Source organism: Pleuronectes platessa, chromosome 22, assembly GCF_947347685.1.
Source record: "Pleuronectes platessa chromosome 22, fPlePla1.1, whole genome shotgun sequence".
NCBI classification, from domain to species: Eukaryota; Metazoa; Chordata; class Actinopteri; order Pleuronectiformes; family Pleuronectidae; genus Pleuronectes; species Pleuronectes platessa.
Window position 1 is genome coordinate 17,118,244 of NC_070647.1, and position 21,780 is coordinate 17,140,023.

The window sequence follows — 21,780 nt, forward strand, 5'->3', positions numbered from 1 at the left end:
TGGAACACAATCTGAAGGTTGTCATCACCACAACACAAGGTGTGGTACTTTCGAACTGCGTTTTTAGAATAAATCCCCAAATTAAACGAAATCACCCCTGAGTTGATTTTTAACATCTGACTGCCTCCATCGTGTCCCTGTCTTCTTGTATTAAAGCAGCCTTTGTTGGGAGCAGACGGTCGAGTGGGAAGCAGAACTGGAATTAAAAAGCTTGTTGTATTTCACTGCTCTCTGACGGACACCAACAATGCTGTCGACAAAAGGCCGCGGCCGGGGTTCAGCCGAGGAACCAATCAGAGCGGCTCAAAGTGCGTCAGCAGCTCGTCCAGCATCACTTTGTGTGTGTGAGCAATTTCTTCACCCAAAGCCAATTAGTCAGAACTGAGGATACGAGCACATTTCTACCTCATCAGCTTTTCATCGGCCTCCACGTGGTCGGTGCAGGGGGTCCAGCACTCTGTCAGGCCAGGGACCCCGATGTTAATACGACCAAGTACTCGGATACTTACTGATACTTACTCAACTACTTCTTTTCACTTCGTGCTGCTTTATGTGTCTGCTAAACGAGATGGAATCTATTGTTTTTGGCTCCACTACCTGTGTTAAACAGGAAGTAACAGAGTCATGAATACATACAGATTAATAACCAGTGAATAAATTATTAGAGTCAAGTATTATACTTACATCTATCAGTCATGTACAACTTTAACAACTTCAAAATACATCCAGCTACTTTCCGACTTGTTACTTTCCGACTCGCTACTTTCCGACTTGTTACTTTCCGACTAGCTACTTTCTGACTCTCTACTTTCCGAGTAGCTACTTTCCGACTTGTTACTTTCCGACTAGCTACTTTCTGACTCTCTACTTTCCGAGTAGCTACTTTCCAACTTGTTACTTTCCGACTAGCTACTTTCGACTCGTTGTTCTCTAACTCTTTGCTTTCCGACTTGCTGATTTCCATCACTCTGGTTTCGAGCATCTTGGTTTTCTTATCTAATTTGACCCCTTTTTCTAGCAGGTTTACCTTCATATTAAAAACCTGCTAGTTTTGGTATAAAAGAGGTGAAACTCTGAAGCTGCTTCTTTAAGTTATAGAGAAGTTGCCTGGTGTCGCTTTAAGTGCAGCACTTGTTGAAACAGAGCAGTTTTGTTCTGCTGCTGTTGATGTAAAGTAAAACCTCTCATTAGTCTCATTTAATCCCCAGGACTCTCATACGTTTTGACCCCCCCCCCCCCCCCTCCCCCCCCTCCTTCCATCCATCCATCCATCCATGCAGCAAACTGGAATGTTCCTTTAAGTCTGCGGAGGGGCGGAGCCGCACTTCGACTGTGTCACTACCACAAGCTCCGCTCCCACTCAGATGTGCGGGCGGACCGGCGGGCTCTCACTGCGGGGAAATGAAACACGCTGCGGGGCCCGAAGCTGCAGACGAGCCGCACAGACCCGACCGTCGCTCCTGCTCCTGCCCGGATCTCCCTCTCCCTCCGCGGGACACCAGCACCCACCGCCCGGCGTCATGCGGCTCCTATCGCCGCACCGGATCCCAGCTGAGTGAAAGAGAAAGTCCACACCGGATTTGAACCTGCGCATTTTTTATTTTTTTACAGCATCGTGGATGAATCTTTAATTTTCAAAAAAAGTCTGTTTTCCTCTTCTCTCATATTTTTGGAGTATTCTCCCAGTGAGGAGACATGTTGGTTTTACTGGTGATCACTGTGGCCTTGTTGTCAGATTCAGGTCAGTGAGAGTTTCTTTTTATATTCTTTGTATTATTATGGTTTATTGTTTCTGCTGCTCAGGGACAAGTGCATCAGTTCAGAAGCCGCTTTGCTTTTCAGCCGATTTAACCTCTCGAGTGTTTAATATGTTTCTGACACGTGAAGCCACATGATTTTAAAAGTTTTGAATTTGTTCTAAGATGATTCATTGAAATATTTAAACATTATACAACAATTTTCATATTAATCCACAGCAAGAAGATAACAATACAGAATAAGTTGGAAATTCATTGTTGCTAAATTTCAATAATTTCGATGGAAGTTTTGTATTAGAAAACAGAAAAGTTCAGATTTGTTTACAAGTCAAACTGAAATATAGATTTCACTGTGTTAATGAGTAAACATGAGTTATTAATGTGTCATTAAGTGTCAGTCTTCCCTTCCTGGCCTCCTCATCTATAGACAGTTATGTAATTAAGCAGCAACACCAGTCTAGTAAATAAAAAAATTTAAAAAATCCTCTTCCTTTTAAGATGAATCCAGCCTCTCAGATTTAATAATAAGTCGACCTGTGAGGTCCCTGACATGAGAAACAAAGAGAGCTGCAGGTTGGAGATAATGAATCCACTTAGTGAGATGACACCTCGGCCCCTCAGGGAGGAAGCGTCTGAACGCTGCTCATCCTCCCGAGCTGCCAAACTCTCTCTGTGTCAGAGTCCAGGCTGCACGGCTGCAGACGGCAGCAGGCAGGTGCACAATGCCTCCTTTATCCCCTTTCTGCATAACGTTTCCGATTGGAGGTGAATCACTTGACTCGTGCACTGAGTCACTCTTCTCCTCCACTTGTCACACACTCACACACTCCACGTTATCATAACCTCAGGTGTGTGTGTGTGTGTTCACAGACGTTGTGTGAGAAAAGGGGCCAAACACCCCAAATCCAAATATTAAATTGCTGAGGTCAAAGTAGGTCACTGATTGCTGCCCAACAAGATGTTTTTATTGGTTAATATGGTCAATCATTGCACAAAGTTCACAGAATTATCAGCTGAGAGGATAAACTTTGTACTTGATGTTCTTCTATTGTCATTTTTTGATGGGAAATAACCTTTAAAACAGGCTTTCAGGCAGTTTGGACGCCTCTTCACCCTCTTTTCTCACTTATCTCTACTGGTTTCTCATCTTTTCTATAAGTTTATTCTTTAGTCTTTCTCTGAAATATCTTCTTTCACTTCCCTTTTCTCTCCACTGGAGAAACTGAACGTGACAACAGTGGAATCTGTGTGTTACTCAGAGCATCAGGGACTCAGGCAAACATCTCAGATATCTCAAGTCCTCAGGGAACAAAATCTATCCCCTTGGTTAATAACCACTCTAGCTGAAGTATAATGAGCGCCACACCTTGTTGTTTCCACCTGACACCCACGCTTTCACTCTCTTTTCTGCTGTCAGGTCACCTCAGCCCATATTTGCCAAGTAGATGTGTAAATATCTGTATTTTCCTTTTCTCCGTCCACCCAGGTCTGTCGGTGGAGATGTTTCGTGCAGGTGTGGCCCCTCGCTGCGAGAGCCGGGCCTGCAACCCCCGCATGGGCAACCTGGCCCTGGGCCGCCGGGTCCTGACGCAGACCGTCTGCGGCAACAACGGCACCGAGCTCTACTGCTCCTACGCCGACCCCAACGCCAACCTGGCCTGCAGCGCCGCCAAATGTGCCAAGTGCAACGCCGGCCTGCCGCTGCTGTCCCACCTGGCCGGGGCCATGTCCGACTCCTCCTTCCGTCACCCCAACACCTGGTGGCAGTCGGCTGAGGGGGTGGAGTCCGAGACGGTGCAGCTGGACCTGGAGGCCGAGTTCTACCTGACGCATCTCATTGTGGTGTTTCGCTCGCCGAGGCCCGCCGCCATGACCCTGGAGCGGTCGCAGGACTTTGGGCGGACGTGGAGGATGCTGCAGTACTACGCCAGCAACTGCAGCGCCACCTTCGGGCTGGAGGAGGGGAAGGCGGGAGCGGGTCGGGACGGGGCGACCTGCACATCCAAATACTCGGGGGCTTATCCCTGCAACCGTGGAGAGGTGAGGAGGAGGCGCTGGGTCTTTAGAGTCTGTGTGTGAGTCTGTGTGTAACGCGTTCTATCTTTTTATCGTCCAGGGACAAAAGCCATTCAGGGAATAAGAATACTCTGCATAGTAGCTTTTGTTGGCGGAGTCCATCTTCCCCACTCTGAGGAGTCCCAGGATGTGATTCATGCAGTTACAGGACATTGTGCATCAGACAAAGGCAGGAACAGTGTGAAAGACATCATTCTGTCAGGTGTCAGGTGGCGCTGTTGTTTTTCTGTGTGAAAACAACACAATGCAACGAATCTCGTGTTTGTTTTGCTGCTGGGATAAGAAGTTAGGTGCAGTCGATACACAGGGTTAGGACTTCTAAGTGTTTTTATCCCTTTATTATAGACACTAGGGGGATGACAAGAGAAATCTGGATCCACCCCTGATCCGGTTCCACACCGGAACTTAATGGGTTCTTCCCAGACCCATAGAGAATCCTTAGACCAAGTTTCGTGGTAATACGTCCTTTAGTTGTTGCAAAACCTTGGTAACAACCCCACAAAGTAAAAGCTGATGAAAACATAAACATTTTGGCAGAGGTGAAAAAACATAGAAAACTCAGAAAGAGCCGAAAAGACTAAATAACTGTAAAATAAAAGAACAGATTAAGAACAATGCGCAGAAGAGAAAACACAGATTCCTCTGACGTTGGTTGAAAGCAGCAGTGAACATCTCGACTCCTTCACTGGTTCTTCTGGGTGATCTTGTTTGAATTCTCACTGGTTTCACTCTCAGAAATCAGGTTAGACACACGTGTATCAGGAGGGCGAGGTCGAGGCCAAACACGCCATCGTGTGCGACAGGTAAACCACGGGACAGACGAGAGGCTCGAGCTCCCCCGACTTCTAAAGGGCTCCCTCTCCCTCATTACCTCCTCCTCTGGAAAGAATTTGCTTCTCTCTGCTGTAAGTCACGCAACATGCAAGAGTCATACGGAGCACTTAGCACACAGCAGAGTACAAGCAGCGAGCAGCCGGGGGGGGGGGGGGGGGGGGGGGAAGCTGTGTGTGTGTGTGTGTGTGTGTGTGTGTGTGTGTGTGTGCATGTGCATGAGTGAGTGTTTAATAGGCGTACTTTGACTGTAGCACGAGAGGGCTTCCTGAAGTCCACTGATGTTTAATGGAAGCCGTGTGTCGGGAGCTGCTCTGCAGATGCGTGTGGAGGAACATGCCAAGCGTGGTGCCGCTCCGGGCTCCGGGCTCCCTGCTGCGCTCTCACATGCAACGTGTGCGTCTCACCGTCCGGTCGACGGACCCTCGCTTCCACGCCGCCGCTCAGACAGCTGCTACCGACTCGTTCTGCTGGGAGATCGTAAATCTTCCTCTGCACACTCCTGCCGTGTTTTGGAGTCCTGTTTAAGTCTTGGTATGCAGGTGTTGCTGGTTACCGATCAATCTGCCCGGTGTGATTTCCCATTGTTCAAACTGACTTGTTCAAGATGTCTATATATGACAAAGAAAGGAATCATATTGAAGAAGCTAAAACCTAGAATAGCACATTCCTCCTCCGAGGCCCAGCAGTCCCCTTAAATTCAATCAAGATGCAGCAAATTACACACATAACACACACTCGTCTAAATATGTCTAACTGCTGAAAACATAAAAAAGCACCTGATATAACTTCTTCCCTGACACACACCACATCCCTCCACCACGTTGCTCTGTGATCCGTCCTGTCGTTTTCGCCTCGTCCTGCGAACTAACAGACAAACCAGATGTGGTGATAATTGATAAATCAACAAACCTTTGCAGCTCTAACCCTTTTGTGCACGACGGTGTGAAAAGAGCAACATGTTTTCCTCTTCTCTGCCTCAGCTTTGCTTTAGCCCCTTTGCTGGGAGCGTGACCTCTGTCCTCTAACCCCTCAGCTGATGACCCGGGGGTTAGAAGAGGTCAAGTTGCTCTGACAGCCCAGCTGCTGCTGCTCAGCTGCTGCTGCTGCTGCTCAGCTGTGCACACTTTTCATGCTTGTGTGTGTTTGTTGTAATTGCACGTCACGTATAATGACTGTGACAACACCTTATATTGCCCAGTGTGAGTTGTAGGGGCCTCACTTTCTCTGTTTTTGAGTCTATGAGCATGGATGTTCACCTGCTTTAGTTCAGACCACTTTCATCCATCCAGGTATTCAAGGATTAAGGTTTATTCCTTATTAACCACCTTTCAGTTTATTATAGACACATTCATGGATTATCTGCATTAAAATCTCAAGCTTTATCTAGATGAATACAGAACATTTATTATCTTATTAAATAAAAGTCGTATTATCTGATTTATAACTTGATTCTAAGTGAGGGTGAGAACCTTTGAGCAATTACAGTCAGCAGGTCGTCTTTCTGCTTCTCGTGTTTCTAGTGCAAACATTAGAGCGTGTCATATCCTGAGCTGTTCACCTGTGCATGTGTGTGTGTGTGTGTGTGTGTGTGTGTGTGTGTGTGTGTGTGTCTGTCAGTGTGTGACTTCTTGTCTTATTTATGAGGTCAGCTGAACTGGAAGAATGTGAGTGTTTGTTGCATAGACTGACCTCCTTAGGAAAGAGAGTGAGGCAGAACCGCCAACACACACACACACACACACATTTTCTTTCTCTTTTCCACAGTTCCTTGAGCACACACACACACACACACACACACACACACTCCTTCATGCCCTTTCAGATAAACACATACAGTCGGCTCTCCGTCTGTTGGCCGGGAAGGAAGTGCCGTTGCTCTGATGGATGTTGGTACTGTTGGCTAGACACCCATCCCCCCTCTCTGTTTCCCTCTCTGTCTTTCTCCTTCCATCAATGCCCATTGTGTCTGTTTACCAGATTACAGTCCACAGTGCTTTGATGGAATTAGGCCTGTGAAAGCCAGACTTACTTTATTTTTCAGCCTGAAACAGTAAGAAAGATTACGAGTGGACACATGGCCTACAGTGAACCCACCGCCTCGGAGGTGGAAAAAAAAACTGCATGAGAAAGTGGCTCATTTGGCTGAAAGGTGCTGACGTGTATCCAGATGAAGGATTTCCTGTTATTTTGAATATCTTGAAACCACGTCACATTCACAGATTCTCTCACACATTCATACAGAACCTGTAATAATCTGGGGCCGTGTTCGATTCCATATCTGGCACAAGGACACTATAGCTGTATTCAGAAAGTCCAGAGTTCAGTGTCTGAAAGCAGCTTATAACATGTATTCGGAAGCAGCCGGGGATCCAACCTCCGAGCTCCTGAGCCATGCTAATGCACTAGTAAGTTTTGCAGCAACTGAGAGTCTGTGGAATGGCAAGAAACCAGTACTACTGTGTACGATAAACGATGGTTTCTTAGTGACGTTAGTGTCCAAAAACTCCTCCAGGCATCTTCAAGGGTCAATGTTTTGAGTTTCAACGAATGTTATTAACTTAAAATAAACTTAATTTGGCTCCTTAAACCTTTTAAAGAGTCTAAAATCTGTCCAGGACACATCTAACAGAAACACGTGTGTCATCTGCATATTTGCGAATGCTAATATTTAGCCTCCACATTCAAAGGAAAACGTAAATGAGACGTGACTTTGTAATAGAAGCTGCACGAAGGCCTCTTGTGGAATTTGTGGTGTGTAAATTTGTGTGTGTTTGTGTGCATGCCGGTGTGGTTGTGTGCGAGTGCTGGTGTTACTGTGGTGTCGCCGGGCTGTCGCAGGTCTTTTGTCCGGCCCTGAGTTATGTGAAGCTCGGCCTTGCTCTCCGTGCTCTCCCGCCGACCGGAGCCCCCCGTCCTATTTGTCGTGTTCTCTTAATTGAGGACCACAATACCGCGACCCCGTGACCTTTTTCCAACAACAGGGAAATTAATAGTGCTCCTCCCATTGCGTCCATCCAGCCAATCAGGGAGCCGCATCGGGGGCTTTGCTCGCATCGCAACATACGCTACAACTCAAGAAAAGACACAGACACACACACACACAATTACACACAACCCATCCAATGATATCAGTGTCAGATCGCCAGTGACAATGAAAACACACACTTTTTTTTGTGTAGAGACTCCGCAAACACACATTTCTCTCACAGCGAGAGCCGGGGGCAGTAGCCATGGCGAAGGCAGCCCACAAAGGGATCTTCAATGTGAAGGATGTCCAGGGACAAGACAGGTTAAAGAGAGAGAGGGAGGGAGGAGAGAGAGAGAGAGAGAGGGGTGCTGGGTGGGGGGTGTAGAAAGGTTGGGTGCAGTGATTTAAGGACAGCCGGTGCTCTCGTGGTCATGTGAGCATGTGAAGGTCATAGTTTGCTGCACAAATGGCATCAACAAGACAGATGTTGTGACATGAGCAGCATCGATGAACCTGATCCTGTCACTGAGTTCATTCTGTTTAGTTCCTTTAAATCACGACAATAGAAGAAGTGTCTGTTCTGCTGCTCTGGGCTATTAGGAATCTTATTGTCCTTTTTCTTAATTCACAACATAAAGTAAAACGAAGGAGGCCAAAAGCCACTAATACACAAGTTCATTGAGATGATTAAAGCTTCTTCTTCTTCTTCTTCTTCCCTTCAATGGGATCGATTGGATATTTGGATCCTTCTTTTAGACGTCTCTCTCTCTCTCTTCTTGTCCGACAGGTGATCTACCGATCTCTCCCGAAGTGGGAGTCCCTGGACCCGTTCGGCCTGGAGGGGCAGCTGCAGCTGAGGGTGACCAACATCCGAGTCCGGCTGTTGAAGCACCAGCCGTGCCCCTGCCGGGCCAAAGACGTCGGCTCCGCGGCGCACAAGGCTGTTCCGACCCAACACTTCGCCATCTATGACCTGATGGTGAAGGGAAGCTGCTTCTGCAACGGACACGCTGAGCAGTGCGTCCCTGCACCGGGGTACCGGCCCATCAGAGACCGGACCAATCATGTGGTAAGAGAGGAGCAAGGATTTGTTCTACACGGCATTTGTTCACTATGAAAATCTTTTTTACATTTAATTTAAAGTCTTTAAAACCTAGAAGTAGTGGACATTTGATTTAAGATCATTATGACTAATACAAGTGCCGTGTATACTTTTCATAAAAACATTTGATTGCTCTTATTATCCAGTGCAATGACTCTTAACTCGAGATAAGATTAGTCAGAGATTCCAGGTGCATTACACAGCAAAGCTCTGGAAAGAATGAGTAAGTGAAAATGATATCAATCAATATTTACCACTAATTTAATTTCCAGCGGACACACAACCTCTCACACTGTTTTTCTAATGCACCACTCTGATGCCTCTTAGCCTTCTTCAAGTTTCATGAAGTCTCCTGATGGGAGGGTGCTTCTCTTGTTCTACAGAAATCGAGTTTAGAGTTTCTTGATACTCTCCGGCCTCGTTCACTTTGTGTTGGCAGTCGTCTCAATAACAGACTAAAGTGGGTGTGTGTCTGATAAACAGCTGCTTTCCCGTTGATAACAAAACCCAAGAGATGGAGATATCGATTCATCCTTTCAGTAAATTCAACAAATGATCTGGTGCATGAAACAATGAAAACCAACTGAATCCATCATAGCTCAGCTGGATCCTGGATCCTGAGCCGCGGCTGCTTCGTGTTTCCCTCTGATACGAAACAGAAGAAAACGTTCAACGTGTCACGTCAGCTTTCTCTGCCGATACCAGTGTTTTTGTAATGAAGCCGCTGATAGCCAGTGGATTGGACTCAGTCTTTGGATCTTTAAATCTCACGCTCCTCCATGCCAAGAAATTCCAAGTGGCTCTACCGGGGAGTTTTCATGAGGATTTCCTTCTTTTGAGGGTAGAAAATCCTCCTGAAAGAGTGTTTAAACCTCTGGACTGTGAGAGTCCACCCTGCACGCCAGGATCACAGCAGTATAACAATAACTCTAAATCATTATAATGACGATTTGTGGCTGGAATTCACCTCTTTTTTTTTGCACCCGCGGCTTAAACAGTGACTTCTTCTTAACCGGCCCTCACAACAACATTACCTCAGGTCGTCGGAGCGCCGTTCTGCTGGGTGCCATGCATGCAGGAGCCTTCGGTAAACACACACAAAGTTATATAAGTGGCTTTTTCCCGCCTATCAGCAGCTTGTTTTTGCATCTCTGTTTCGACCCAGAGCCACAAAACCCAAACAAGCAGCGCAGCGCAAGACGGGAGATGAGGGCAGAGATAACGGATCACTCAGCAAAGGGAAGGGAGGGCATGTGTGTGTGTGTCTGTGTGTGTTTGTGTGTTTAAGCATATTATATGTCTACTTATGTGACCTCCCAAAGCTTAGTTCTTATACTCACTAAACATACACCGCAGGATTATTCAAGCAATCATCCCCCTCATATATGTACAGTACGTCTTGTTTGTTTGGTCTGCCGGTTGTGTGAGGTGTGTGCGCTTAATCTGCGATGTTTTGTCTACTCTGAGAGTGTGTGTGCGTGTGTGTGTGTGTGTGTGTGTGTGTGTGTGCTGTAATCAGCGGGTGAAAGTCGCCCTGATACGCTGAGTCATTACTGCCCAGACACCGAGCAGGAATGAAGGGGTCGGCCTGTTTGTTGTTGTTCTGTGCTGCTGGACCCCCACATGGGGTTTTGCGGTTCAGGGTGATTACACTGTCTGTTAGTTAGCCACAAAGCCAACCCACACACTCACACAAACACACCCAGACACACACACACACATAATAACATCCAGGGCTATCTACTGGAGCAATTGCAGCAATTAGCTGAGCCATAATGCCTGTTTGTGTGTTTTCTTTCCCTCCTCGTCCACAGTTTTCATGTTTTTCTTCCTCCTGGTGCATTTGTCCGGCGCCTACTTTCATCCTCTCTCTTTCTAAAGAGGAACTCCACAGGTATCACACGTAAAAGGTCACATTGCTATTCATAGTTTTGCAGGGATTCAGGCTGAGGTGCAGGGGGGATGAGTGTTGTTTCAATGCTGGTAGGAGTGGTAACCATCACAGATAGGATTTTACAAGTCTGGAGAGATATCATTTAATCTTCCAGGACGACGGTTGCGAGGTAAACAGAAGAAACAAATGATTCCAGCAGGACCGATCCCTCGGATAATTAGTTCTTCCTCTGGATGGGACCGTCTACTGTCGCCATTCAGATGAGAGCGTCTGTCTGAACTCAGCCTTGTTACCGCTCTGCACTGATCATGTCAACAGATGAGGGGCAAATGAAAGAGTCAAAAAATACACTGCAACTAAATTGGTCTCTGTCATTTTAGTTGTTTTTCAGGTAAGTTTGGTTTTGATTAGTTATTTGATGCCGTCACAGTGAATCCTCATGATTGACAGCTGAGACTGAGGCTCCAAATGTGCAAGATGGGAGGAAGAGGAGAATGGAAATTGCTGCAGACATTCAAACCCTCAAGAACAAAAGTTTAAATCACATTATCCCCCAATAAAAACATTTCAGAATCAACAAGGGACCTCAGTAGAGCACATACATCCGCAAAGAGCTTTTTTCATCAAGATGCATTGAATGTTCCCTTCTCACATTTCAGAAAGAGCAAAAAACAAAAAGATTTGGGTTCTAGGGGGGAAATAAGTTAAATGCATGACACAGAAAACTCAAGCTTCTTCGTCTTGTAGTTTAAGATAAAACAGCGATTCCCCCTATTTCAGCTTAAGAGCCATAAAACTGGTGAAACTTGAAAATGATCCCGTTCCTATCAGCAGCCTCATGTCAGCTCTGTGTCCTCTGCATGGCCGCCTGTACATGGTTGCGTGTGTGCAGCTCTCCCTGTGTACATGTGTTAATTGTCCCCGATCCCGTTATGGTAAACATGAGAAACTACCAGTTGTCTGGACGCCAGCCAGATGCTGCCGGCCCTTTCCCCTTCCTCCCCGTCCGATGCTTTCTGAAAAATGTTTTTAATTCCGTGCCCCTCCTTTGTCTGCGCTCTGGCCTCTTTCATGAATTCCTTGGTGCTTTACAATATGTGTCATTAGGTCTGCTGCCTCATATGTGCCAGGACCTCTCACTTATGCAACCCCCCCCCCCCCCCCCCCCTTATTAGTGGTGACTGTAATGGAGTGCGATGTGTGTGTAAAATCAGTCATGTGAGCCTGCGGGCCATACACTACAACTGATCTGGGGTCAGTTCAGGTAGAGGACAAGTTTGGATGTATGGATGTGTTTAATTCCACCGTGGGAAGCGAATGCAAGGATCGCTGTGTGTTTTTTTGTGTGTGTGCGTCTTAGCCCGTTGTCTATGTGTCTAGCTCTGTAATCGTTGTATAATTGTGTGTCCTACATTACAGTTGCACCGTGTAACGCAAACAAATAAAGAGCTTCCTCAGATGCCTCTCCCGCCCCCCCCCTCCTTCAATCATTATCCAGCATGCATGGCATTCCAACTCGCAGGAATGACAAGGAGATTGTTATTGTGCTCTCAGCGCCGCATACTTGCACTCTTCTCATACACACACACACACACACACACAGACACACACACACACACACACACAGACACACACACAGGCTTTTCAGAGCAGAGGCCCGTTCTCGTTTCCAGTGATGAAGCCAAACAATCAATCTCACTAATTCACTAATTTCAAGCGAGGGAGGAGGAGAAAGAGAGGGAACGAGAGGAAATAAGGAAATCGGATCACACCGAGAGGAAGAGGAGGGGAAAGAAAAGGAAAGATGGAAAGAGATTGTGAGAATGAGGGAGGAATCTAGAGGAAGAGTAGAGTCTTCACCCCCAGCAGGTGTCCTCATGAGGGATACTGTCCTCTCCATCACACTGACCTCTTTGTTCCTTCCATCCTTCTACCTTTGTCTATCATACTTCCTGTCGCTAATGAGCTCTCTCTCTCTCCCCTTCTCTTTCTTTCGCTCATTCTCTCTCTCTCTCTCCCTCTCTCCCAGGTCCATGGGAAGTGTGTGTGCAGACACAACACTGCAGGTGATCACTGCGAGCTCTGCGCGCCGCTCTACAACGACCGGCCCTGGCAGCCCGCTGACGGACTGACGGGGGCGCCGCACGAATGTCGGAGTGAGTCGAGCAAACACGCCCACGGGTTGTCAACCACTGGAACGTAGAGAAATGTTGTGTAACGTGCAGACATCTTTACTTCTCCTGCTTTTATTCAACCTGTTCTAAGGGCTCAAGTTGCTGTAGCTGCACGATTGAACTTTTTATGAGAAGTTCTCGGTAGTTTCAGGTGATGCTGATCATGACAGGTCAGCAAAATGTAGGGTTAGATGATAATATGGACAAGAAATGAATAAAAAAGCCACAAAAGTAGAACTGGAGACTGGAGTAGAAAGTATAGATATTTGCAGGTATATAAAAGTGAAAAGTCCCAGAAAATAAGTCTATCTTAGTACAGATACATGAAAAGTACTTTAAATAAGTAATTGTACTTTGTTACATCCCACCATTGGCTATAATCAGATTATATTCCCAATAGTTCCAGTGAAATCCAGTAGAAACCAAACTAAACACAATAAAAAAGTGTCATAAAGCCTCAAAATGTCCGTAAAGCAATTCTCAGATTTCTCCTGCAGCATATTTCTTCTTAATACCTCCTATTAACAATTCAACAATGATTCCCTCCCTCTCTCGCTCCAGAGTGCAAGTGCAACGGACACGCTCAGAGCTGCCACTTCGATTGGTCGGCGTGGCGCGAGTCCGGCCAGCGCAGCGGCGGCGTGTGCGACTGTCTGCACAACACCGAGGGACGCCAGTGTGAGAAATGCTCGGCCGGGTTCTACAGGGACCCCCAGCGCCCGCAAGCCGCCCCCGACTCCTGCAAACGTGAGATTCACCATCAAAACACACTTTATATCTCAGAAACCAGTTGATCAGTACAGGGAATAACGTGGAAGGCAGAGAATCGACCTCTTATTGGAGTCATACAATGAAAAGTGGAGTTTATTCCTCTTTGGCGAAGTTCAAAATTAGTCTGTCATCATCGGGCCTTCATCTTTCTTCTTATTAACAATAACCACATTTAATAAAGCCAACCATCTTCCTCGTGGCTCCTCCAGGCCCAGAGAGATGAGATGACTTCAGGAATTTCTCTGGTAAACAGTAGATGCCGAGTCATGCCCATATACTTTGTCACCCTGAGTATTCAGCCCCCCCCCCCCCCCCGCCCCGTGCTGAACAAAATGTTACTGGTGTGAATCATAATATTAACCTCACAATCGCCACACTGGCACGGCGCTCTCATTCTCCCCGAGGAATGTCGAGGACGGAGATCGCAAGCTGGGACGTGCTGGATAACGCTGATCCCTGATGGGCACCTGGCTCTTTGTGTGTGTGTGTGTGTGTGTGTGTGTGTGTGTGTGTGTGTGTGTGTGTGTGTGTGTGTGTGTGTGTGTGTGAGAGACAACACGCTCCATCCAAGGTTTACACCACAGTTAATCATCAGATGGTGGCATTCCTTCGTCTTGACTCAAAACTCCGACACAAAACCACGGCTTGTCCATCTCGGCTTGTTTTGCCATTTTTCATACGTGACTCAGAGCACGCGGAGCTGCAGGGTAATCATTGGTCATGGCGGTAAGAGTGTGTGTGTATCTGCATGTGTGTGTGTGTGTGTGTGTGTGTGTGTGTGTGTGTGTGTGTGTGTGTAGGTGGGTCGGGCGGCTTGCTGCCCTCCAGTGACGAGGCGAGTCTAAAGTAAACACCAGATAATCATCCATAAACACAACAGTGGCTACATTCTCCCTCTGATTATCTTTTCAGATTTGACCCAGTGAGCTCAGTCCTGCAGGTACGCCCGGCCTCACACTTGATTACTGAAGTATGCTGCTGTGTGTGTGTGTGTGTGTGTGTGTGTGTGTGTGTGCGTTCGTGTATGAATTCTAACATCTCATTGAATTCAAACCTGTCAAATCGCAGCAGACCATTCGAAAACACCCTCGGGGGGGGGAAGAAAGCGTTGGCTCTCGGCCCAACGCCGTCACTCAGAGCCGGGGGTGCTGTCGTGTCTTTTGTTTTCCTTTCTCACATCTAGAGAATCCGTTACAGCAGAAACACGATCGGACTGTGATGAATGCACATGTTGGGAGAGTGATACAGCACATTTCATTTGAGAGTGAACATCTGGTCTGGATGCCACTGAGCTCCGTGTCCTTAGAAAAACAGGTCTTGGCTTCCTCGGGCGTCTGAGACCAGTTTTTTTTTTTGTTTGTAACACAAAGCAAAGTGGAATCCGGTGATTTCCATCATCGCACAAATGTTCCTTCGCCTTCTGGTCTTGCAAAAAAACTCCCAGGACATAAGATGGATTGCTGGGGGAAGTTTCTTCTCGTGGTTTCTCTGTCTCAAGACGATGAATCCTAACGACTTTTACCGATGCTCGACTTTTCCTCCGGAAGGTTTTTCCACTTGTGAGACATCTCGACAATCGCTCGTGCACACGTTCATGTTGACTTCATTAATCCAACGTCTTTAGCGTGGATCTAGAAATTCCCTTTTACCTTCTTCAACACTGAGAGACTTGATTTATCATTCTCTTTCATGGATCTTGGTGAAACATAAATCTCAGGTTTTTTTTTAAATGTGGTTTTTCATCAGGGGACTGTTTGGGCCTTGGCAGAGGTTTTGACATTTAGCTCAGAATCCAATTCAGGATCTTTCAGATGATAAGATGCGTTTGATTTATGTCCCAAAGTGGACGAATGCCATTAATTCACAAGCACATTCCACTGTTCCTCTTCAGCATCTTTCCCCCTTTTCTCTATCAAAGTCAAAGAAAAGTGATCCACCACCTCTGTTCTTTCCTGGCAAGTCTCACTGGGGGTTTACATTTCACCCGTTGCAAATTCTTTTGGCATCTGTGAATTCACCTGTGGGGTAACTACAGAGGCTGTGAGGACCAAGGTGCAGGTTGTGAAAATCCCAGCGAAGCCGCGTGCTGACAATGCAACGGAGGAATTTCCCTCATGTAGCGAGGAACATTTTCCTCATACCAGGCTCCGAGGGGCCCGGGGAAAGAAAACACTCCTGTTGAGCTCCACGCAGGCTCGTACACAGCGAATCACTTCAGCCGAGGGGGAAAGTTACAGTATGTGTTCGACGTGGGGGGGGGGGGGGGTGGGGTGGGGGGGGGGGGGGGGGGGGTTGTTCAGGCAGGTGTCCCGTCATGTCCCACCACACGCTCTGAGGGTTTTTCATTGTCAGGGGCTTGCTGCAGCTGACAGCTTTCTGAAGAAACACACATATTTACATACAGGAGGCCTTGTGTGGTTACCCCCCCCCCCCCCTCCCTTCCCAACGCTCATAAATTCTCACGCAGATATGTAAACACACACACACGCTTATTAAAAAACACGCAGCCGCACGTGTTTCAGCTTTACACTGGAACTGAGGCTGTGCTGTAATCTCTGCTAATTATTAACGTGCGGGCTGCGGAGGGCTGCTCGCTAAACAATACGATCGATAGAGCCTGACACACACACACACACACACACACTGACACACACACACACACAAAGGTCTGTCTGCACATTAGAGTATCCCATATTAGTGTCCAGTGTTTGAACTTGTGATTACTCATCATCTCGGCAGTGAATGTGAGACCTTTATGATTTTATTGACACCGTCCTGTTCGGCCTCACGATAACGTTTAGCTAATCTTTATTGTCGCCATAGATCCGTATATGATAAGAGAGTCTGGTTTGGAACCCGAGGAAGTTGATGAGGCATTATCCACACTGCGCAAAGATGTGTTTATGGTTAATCTGCGTTAACGGGAGCAGATAAACGAGGGAAACATGCAACTCCTGCAACATTTTATCAAGGAAACTCAAAGAAAACTACAGAACTGCATCTATGCTCGCATGAGTTATAACCTTTATTTGCCTTATTGACCTATCTGTTGGTTTTTATTTTGAAAACAATAATCAGTTAGTCTGTTCAATTAAAAAAAAATAAGGAAAAATGTCACGTTTAATCCCAAAATGACATCTTTTAGTTTCTTATTTTGTCCAACCAGTCGCCCCAAAACTTCAAGATATCAAATTAAGAATCATATCACAACTACCTGCTAGCTCATCTGCTTGCCCCCGGAAAATCTCTTTCTACATATCTATAATCCAGAGCATGTTTTTTTTCTATTTCCTAGTTCAATTAAAACCTTAGATTTAATGGCAGGGGTCTCTTGTTGGATTAATTCCCATATTTTACTATATTCTATAATCGAATAGGCGTCTGGGTGCTCAGTTAGTGCTCACACTCATTTACTACCCCCCCCCCCCCCCCCCTCGTCTGACCCCGAGATAGGGACGGATTTATGTGGAAGGCAGCAAAACACCTTGTCCTGCAATGCTCTGTGTCTCACAGCAAGTGGGAAGACAGTAGTTTTCTCAGACTGTTACTGGAAACACTGGTGGGTGTTATGTACTGTGTGTGTGTGGGTGTGTGTAGTATATTGTTTTTGGAGCTTGTTTAAAGAACACACTATCAGCACACAATTAGAGGGGGGCCATGCGGGAGGGAGAAAGCTGTGATAAGAGAGAAAGAGAGGCCTTTGTATTACGAGCTGCTGCAACAATGGACGAGACGAATAGAACTGATATTTATCACCAGACCAGGTGATAAAGGACTGGTCCCAGGTCAGCAGACTGTCGCAGCCCTTTGGACTCCCTGCTCCACTTCCGAGATTTGGTTCTTTACACTTTTAAAAAGAAACATTTGGATATTGTCACCACGGCCGAGGAGGAGGTTGTGTTATACCAAGATTTCTACAACGTTACATGGAGTGTTATGTCTCTAAATACATATTTTCCTTCTCATTTTCTTTCCCAGCATGCAACTGTCACCCCATGGGCTCCCTGGCCTTCCACCTGGCGGACGGCGCCCCCTGCGACCCCTCCAGCGGCGACTGCATCTGCAAACCCGGAGTGGGAGGAGCCCACTGCGACAGGTGCATGGTGGGATACTGGGGTTTCCATGAGTACGGCTGCCGTCCCTGCGACTGTGCAGGAGACTGTGATCCTTTCACTGGAGACTGCATGTCTGGGTGAGTACAAAAACTTTATATGCACTTGATCCCCAACAGCTGTGTCATGTTAAAGTAGAAAACAGGAAGTATTAATCCTCTGAGGACCATGAATATCCACAGTAAAGTTCTGAGAAGTTACAAATCAATGCTTTTTGATGGAGCTCAAGGGAACTTAAGACCTGGCCTGTGGTTATTATATCAAATGGGAAAACTTGTTATTCTGATCTAATAAGTTGTATCGGACATTTTACTTGTACAGATTTACATTCCTACGTTTGTGTATGTGTGCGATGATGTTGTATTGTGTTCCTCCAGCTCGGATCTGGAACTATACAACTTAGAGGTAAACTCCAGCGAGCCGGTCCGGATCTTCAGGACGGACGAACTCTTCTCTGCGCTCCACTACTCAGGTGAGATAGAGGGAGAGTGTGTGTGTGTGTGCATGTGATTGTGTGTGTGTGTGTGAGTGTGTGTGAGTGTGTGTTTTAGTCATCTTCCTCCACAGTCCAGTGACCAAGCATTAATGGTTAAGTAATGAAAGTCTTGATAGGGCCGTAGAAGGACATGGAACAATGGTGTGTGTGTCTGTGTGTGTGTGTCCGTGTGTGTGTGTGTGTGTGTGTGTGTATGGAGAGTTTCCAAGTGTCCCTTCTCTCAGACCCCCCACCACCATGTAACTGCACCTTTCATTGGCACATTCCTCGCTGGACACACACGCTGTTCTTGCATTCTTAGGACGCCACGTACATTATCTGAGACCACACGCACATACACACACGCGCACGAACACACACACACACGGACGGACACACAACATCAGTTTCGTTACAAATATTAAATCTGCGTCTGTCCCCCTGCAGAGAAGTGCGAGTGCAAAGAGCAAGCCCTGACCAACAGTAAACTCTTCTGCACCATGAACTACGCATACGGTGAGAACACACTCGACTGCATTTCACTACAAAATCCAACACAACAATAGATTCTGGTGTAATACAATCTCAACCTGAGAGAAAATGCACCTATTGTCACACACACAACCTCTCACAATCATGTTGAACATCCTAACCTCTCTCCTCACCTCCCGACCTGTAGTGCTGAAGGTGAAAGTGCTGTCGGCCCACGATAAGGGCTCCCACGCCGAGGTGGAGGTCAAAGTTCAGAAGGTGCTGAGTCAGAACACCAAGGTGAAGATCCAGCGAGGTCGCGTCACCCTTTACCCCGAGTCCTGGACCGCACGGGGCTGCACTTGCCCCATCCTCAACCCAGGTCAGACACACAGCCACATACTACAATGATAACATAAAGCCGTGGTAATGGTGTACGTCGGTTTGATTCGCCCTTGACCTCTGACCTCGTGTTTCAGGGGTGGAGTACCTTGTGGCGGGTCACTCGGACCGGAAGCAGGGCCGCCTCCTGGTCAACATGAAGAGCTTCGTCAAGCCGTGGAAGGCCAGCCTGGGCCGCAAGGTCCTCACGCTGCTCAACAAAGACTGCAACTGGTAGAGGGACAGTGGACCCGCCCGGAGGACTGACGGACACATGGACTGACGTGTTTCCTTGTCCTCCACATGTGGAATTATGAATGGCATTGGATTTTTCGGTGGGGGGGGAATGGGGACTGGGCAGACATTTGAAACCCCTCCACTCTCTGCTGTTGTCCAGTAGTGGACTGCACAAGCTTAACGCACACGGGACGAACTTTTGTTAAGACGTTTGAGCAAACTGTCCCTCCTGCGTCCTTATGTTGTATTCAAGCAGACGTGTCTTTTGCTTTTGCTACTGAAGCTTCAGAAATAGAGGAATTCTGTCCCCCCCCCCCAACGGGATCCACTGATACACATTTAAAACACACATTATACAAACTGAATGTCCTCCTCTCTGCTGCACTTTAGCCTAAGACGGACTGAGGGGACACGAGGACACAAGGAGAGAGGAAGATTAAACACCCAAGACTATAACTGTGGACTGTGGATGGAGGACGCCCTGCTCCCTCTGTGCTCCTTTACACATTGGACACACACCCACAGAGGCAGCAGTGTGTGTTTGTCTGTGTGTGTGTGTGTGTGTGTGTGTGTGTGTGTGTTGCCGCAGACGCGATGTGCAAAGCACCCCGAGTGATGCTGAACAAGCCATACAAGCCACTACAGGTGGTTAAATCTTAGCCAGTCCAGGTGTGCCTGTGTTGAAATCAGAGTGAATGGGTTTCACCCCAAACGTGAATGTATTTGCCTGACAGGTTTTTTTTGTGCAAATGTGTGTGTGTTTGCATGTGATAGAGAGAGAGAGCGAGAGAGAGATAGCGAGAGATGGAGAGCGAGAGCGGGTGGATGCAGCGGTGTATGAGCACAGTCCAGATTCAGTCCAGCTCTTTTCTGTTTCGCCGTTCCGATGTTAATGATACATAACGTACCGTGTTATTGATTCATCTCATATTACACTCCACTGCTGAACCCTTGTTATTCCTTCCTTTGTGCTCTTGTACAGTATTATTTGTATATATCTATATAAATATTATTGTTCATCCTTCTCCTCCCCGTTTTTTTAAAAAATTTGTGTCCTTGTGTGGTTATTATTAAAGGACAATTCCGGGGTTTATTACAACTTGAGTCTTGTTTTTCAAACCTTTGGTCAATCAGGAAGATAATGTTTTGTACAGTAGTGGAAACACCTCATCAGCAGGGTGAGTGTCCCCCCCCACCCCCCCACCAAAGGTGAATGTAGGGGTCCAGAACATTTCCCTGAGTTCCACATATTGTTTATGAACATATAAATAGTTGTGGAGGCCCTAATACATGCCTGGCAATTTACACAGATTTAAGTAGTTATAATATTTAATATTTCAAATGTATATTGGACTCTGATACACATATGCTGTATAGATGGCATCGTTACACTTTGAACTTTCACACACATGAACACCGGTTCAGTAGCAGTTGATATCAACTGTCCAGGCCTTGAAATACTTCACATAGATGGGGCAAAAATATCCTTATCGCCCTCATTCCTCACACACAACCAGACACACACACACACACACACACACACACACACACACACACACACACACACACACACACACACACACACACAGTTCCTCGCTGTGTGTCCCTTCAGATTAAGACATCCATCACTCTCGCTCCCAAAACACTCTCCCCTACATTCACACAGTGCCACAGAATGTAGATCATAACAGAGAGGCCGGGGCGAGCACACACACTCTGTTTGGGTTTAGGCCGGGTGCGTGTTTTCCACCTCCTCCTCGCCCGCTCGCCGTGACGTGGTTGGCTTAGAGGTGCGGACACATTCCTGGCACATCGAGCGGGGCTCCGCAGCAGGCCGGGTCAAAGGTCGCTCACCTGTCTGCCGGCCCGGGCTCGGGCAGGAGTGGATGTTTTCTCACGGCCGAGGCCAGGGTAGCCTCTTGTGCCCACGTTTCCTCATCCGCGGCCCATTCACAGATTTGTGGCAGAGAGGTCACGGCTCCTCCTCATTTGTGTTCCCAGACAGCAGGGGAAGGGGTGAGCGAGTGCACACAGGGAGAGGAATGTGACTGGAAGGAATGCCTCGGTGCCAATGGGGCAAAGTAACTGAGTACTTTTACTCAATCACTGTACTTTACTAGAGTATCTCCATTGTTCCTACTTTCTACATCACACTGTTTACTGCGCTACAGTCATGTTTGACTCAGGCTCAGAGGTTCATTCAGATAGAGACTTTCATATTTTATATTGCATAAAGTACATTATAAGCCTATAAGACACAATCACAGCCCTGAATCAATCCACTGGTTCCAAACTACTTTGGCTGTTGTGTCTAGTTGGAGATCCTTGTCACATTTGCCTAAACCCAACTCTTATCCAATGGAATAACAGGTTTCGACCAAATGTGAATTATCATCATTTCCATTGGTGCATTTTTATAAAACATTAGCAGAACCAATTAACAAATTAAATATAACTTTCCCTGATTAATAGAAGATATCTCCAGTGTGTTATTGGTACTTTTCCTCAAGTAAAGAACCGGAGTCCTT

The 21,780-nt window shown here is 46.8% G+C and overlaps 1 protein-coding gene across 1 annotated transcript; it reads left to right on the forward strand.

Annotated features, from left to right (window-relative positions):
* Nucleotides 1-1,377: 1,377 nt before the first annotated feature.
* ntn4 (netrin 4) lies at nt 1,378-20,351 on the forward strand. The gene is made up of 10 exons (XM_053415009.1): nt 1,378-1,741; nt 3,244-3,797; nt 8,423-8,704; nt 12,661-12,787; nt 13,367-13,552; nt 17,555-17,768; nt 18,066-18,160; nt 18,611-18,679; nt 18,843-19,016; nt 19,114-20,351. The coding sequence occupies exons 1-10, from the start codon at nt 1,696-1,698 to the stop codon at nt 19,251-19,253; spliced, it is 1,887 nt and encodes a 628-aa protein (XP_053270984.1). The 5' UTR covers nt 1,378-1,695; the 3' UTR covers nt 19,254-20,351.
* Nucleotides 20,352-21,780: the final 1,429 nt, after the last annotated feature.

Bases quoted from the DNA above. Each gene is read 5' to 3' on its own strand.
- ntn4 (XM_053415009.1), top strand. From the start codon at position 1,696: ATGTTGGTTTTACTGGTGATCACTGTGGCCTTGTTGTCAGATTCAG. The intron at 8,705-12,660 runs GTAAGAGAGGAG...CCTCTCTCCCAG, and splicing joins GAGACCGGACCAATCATGTG to GTCCATGGGAAGTGTGTGTG. The intron at 17,769-18,065 runs GTGAGTACAAAA...GTGTTCCTCCAG, and splicing joins ACTGGAGACTGCATGTCTGG to CTCGGATCTGGAACTATACA.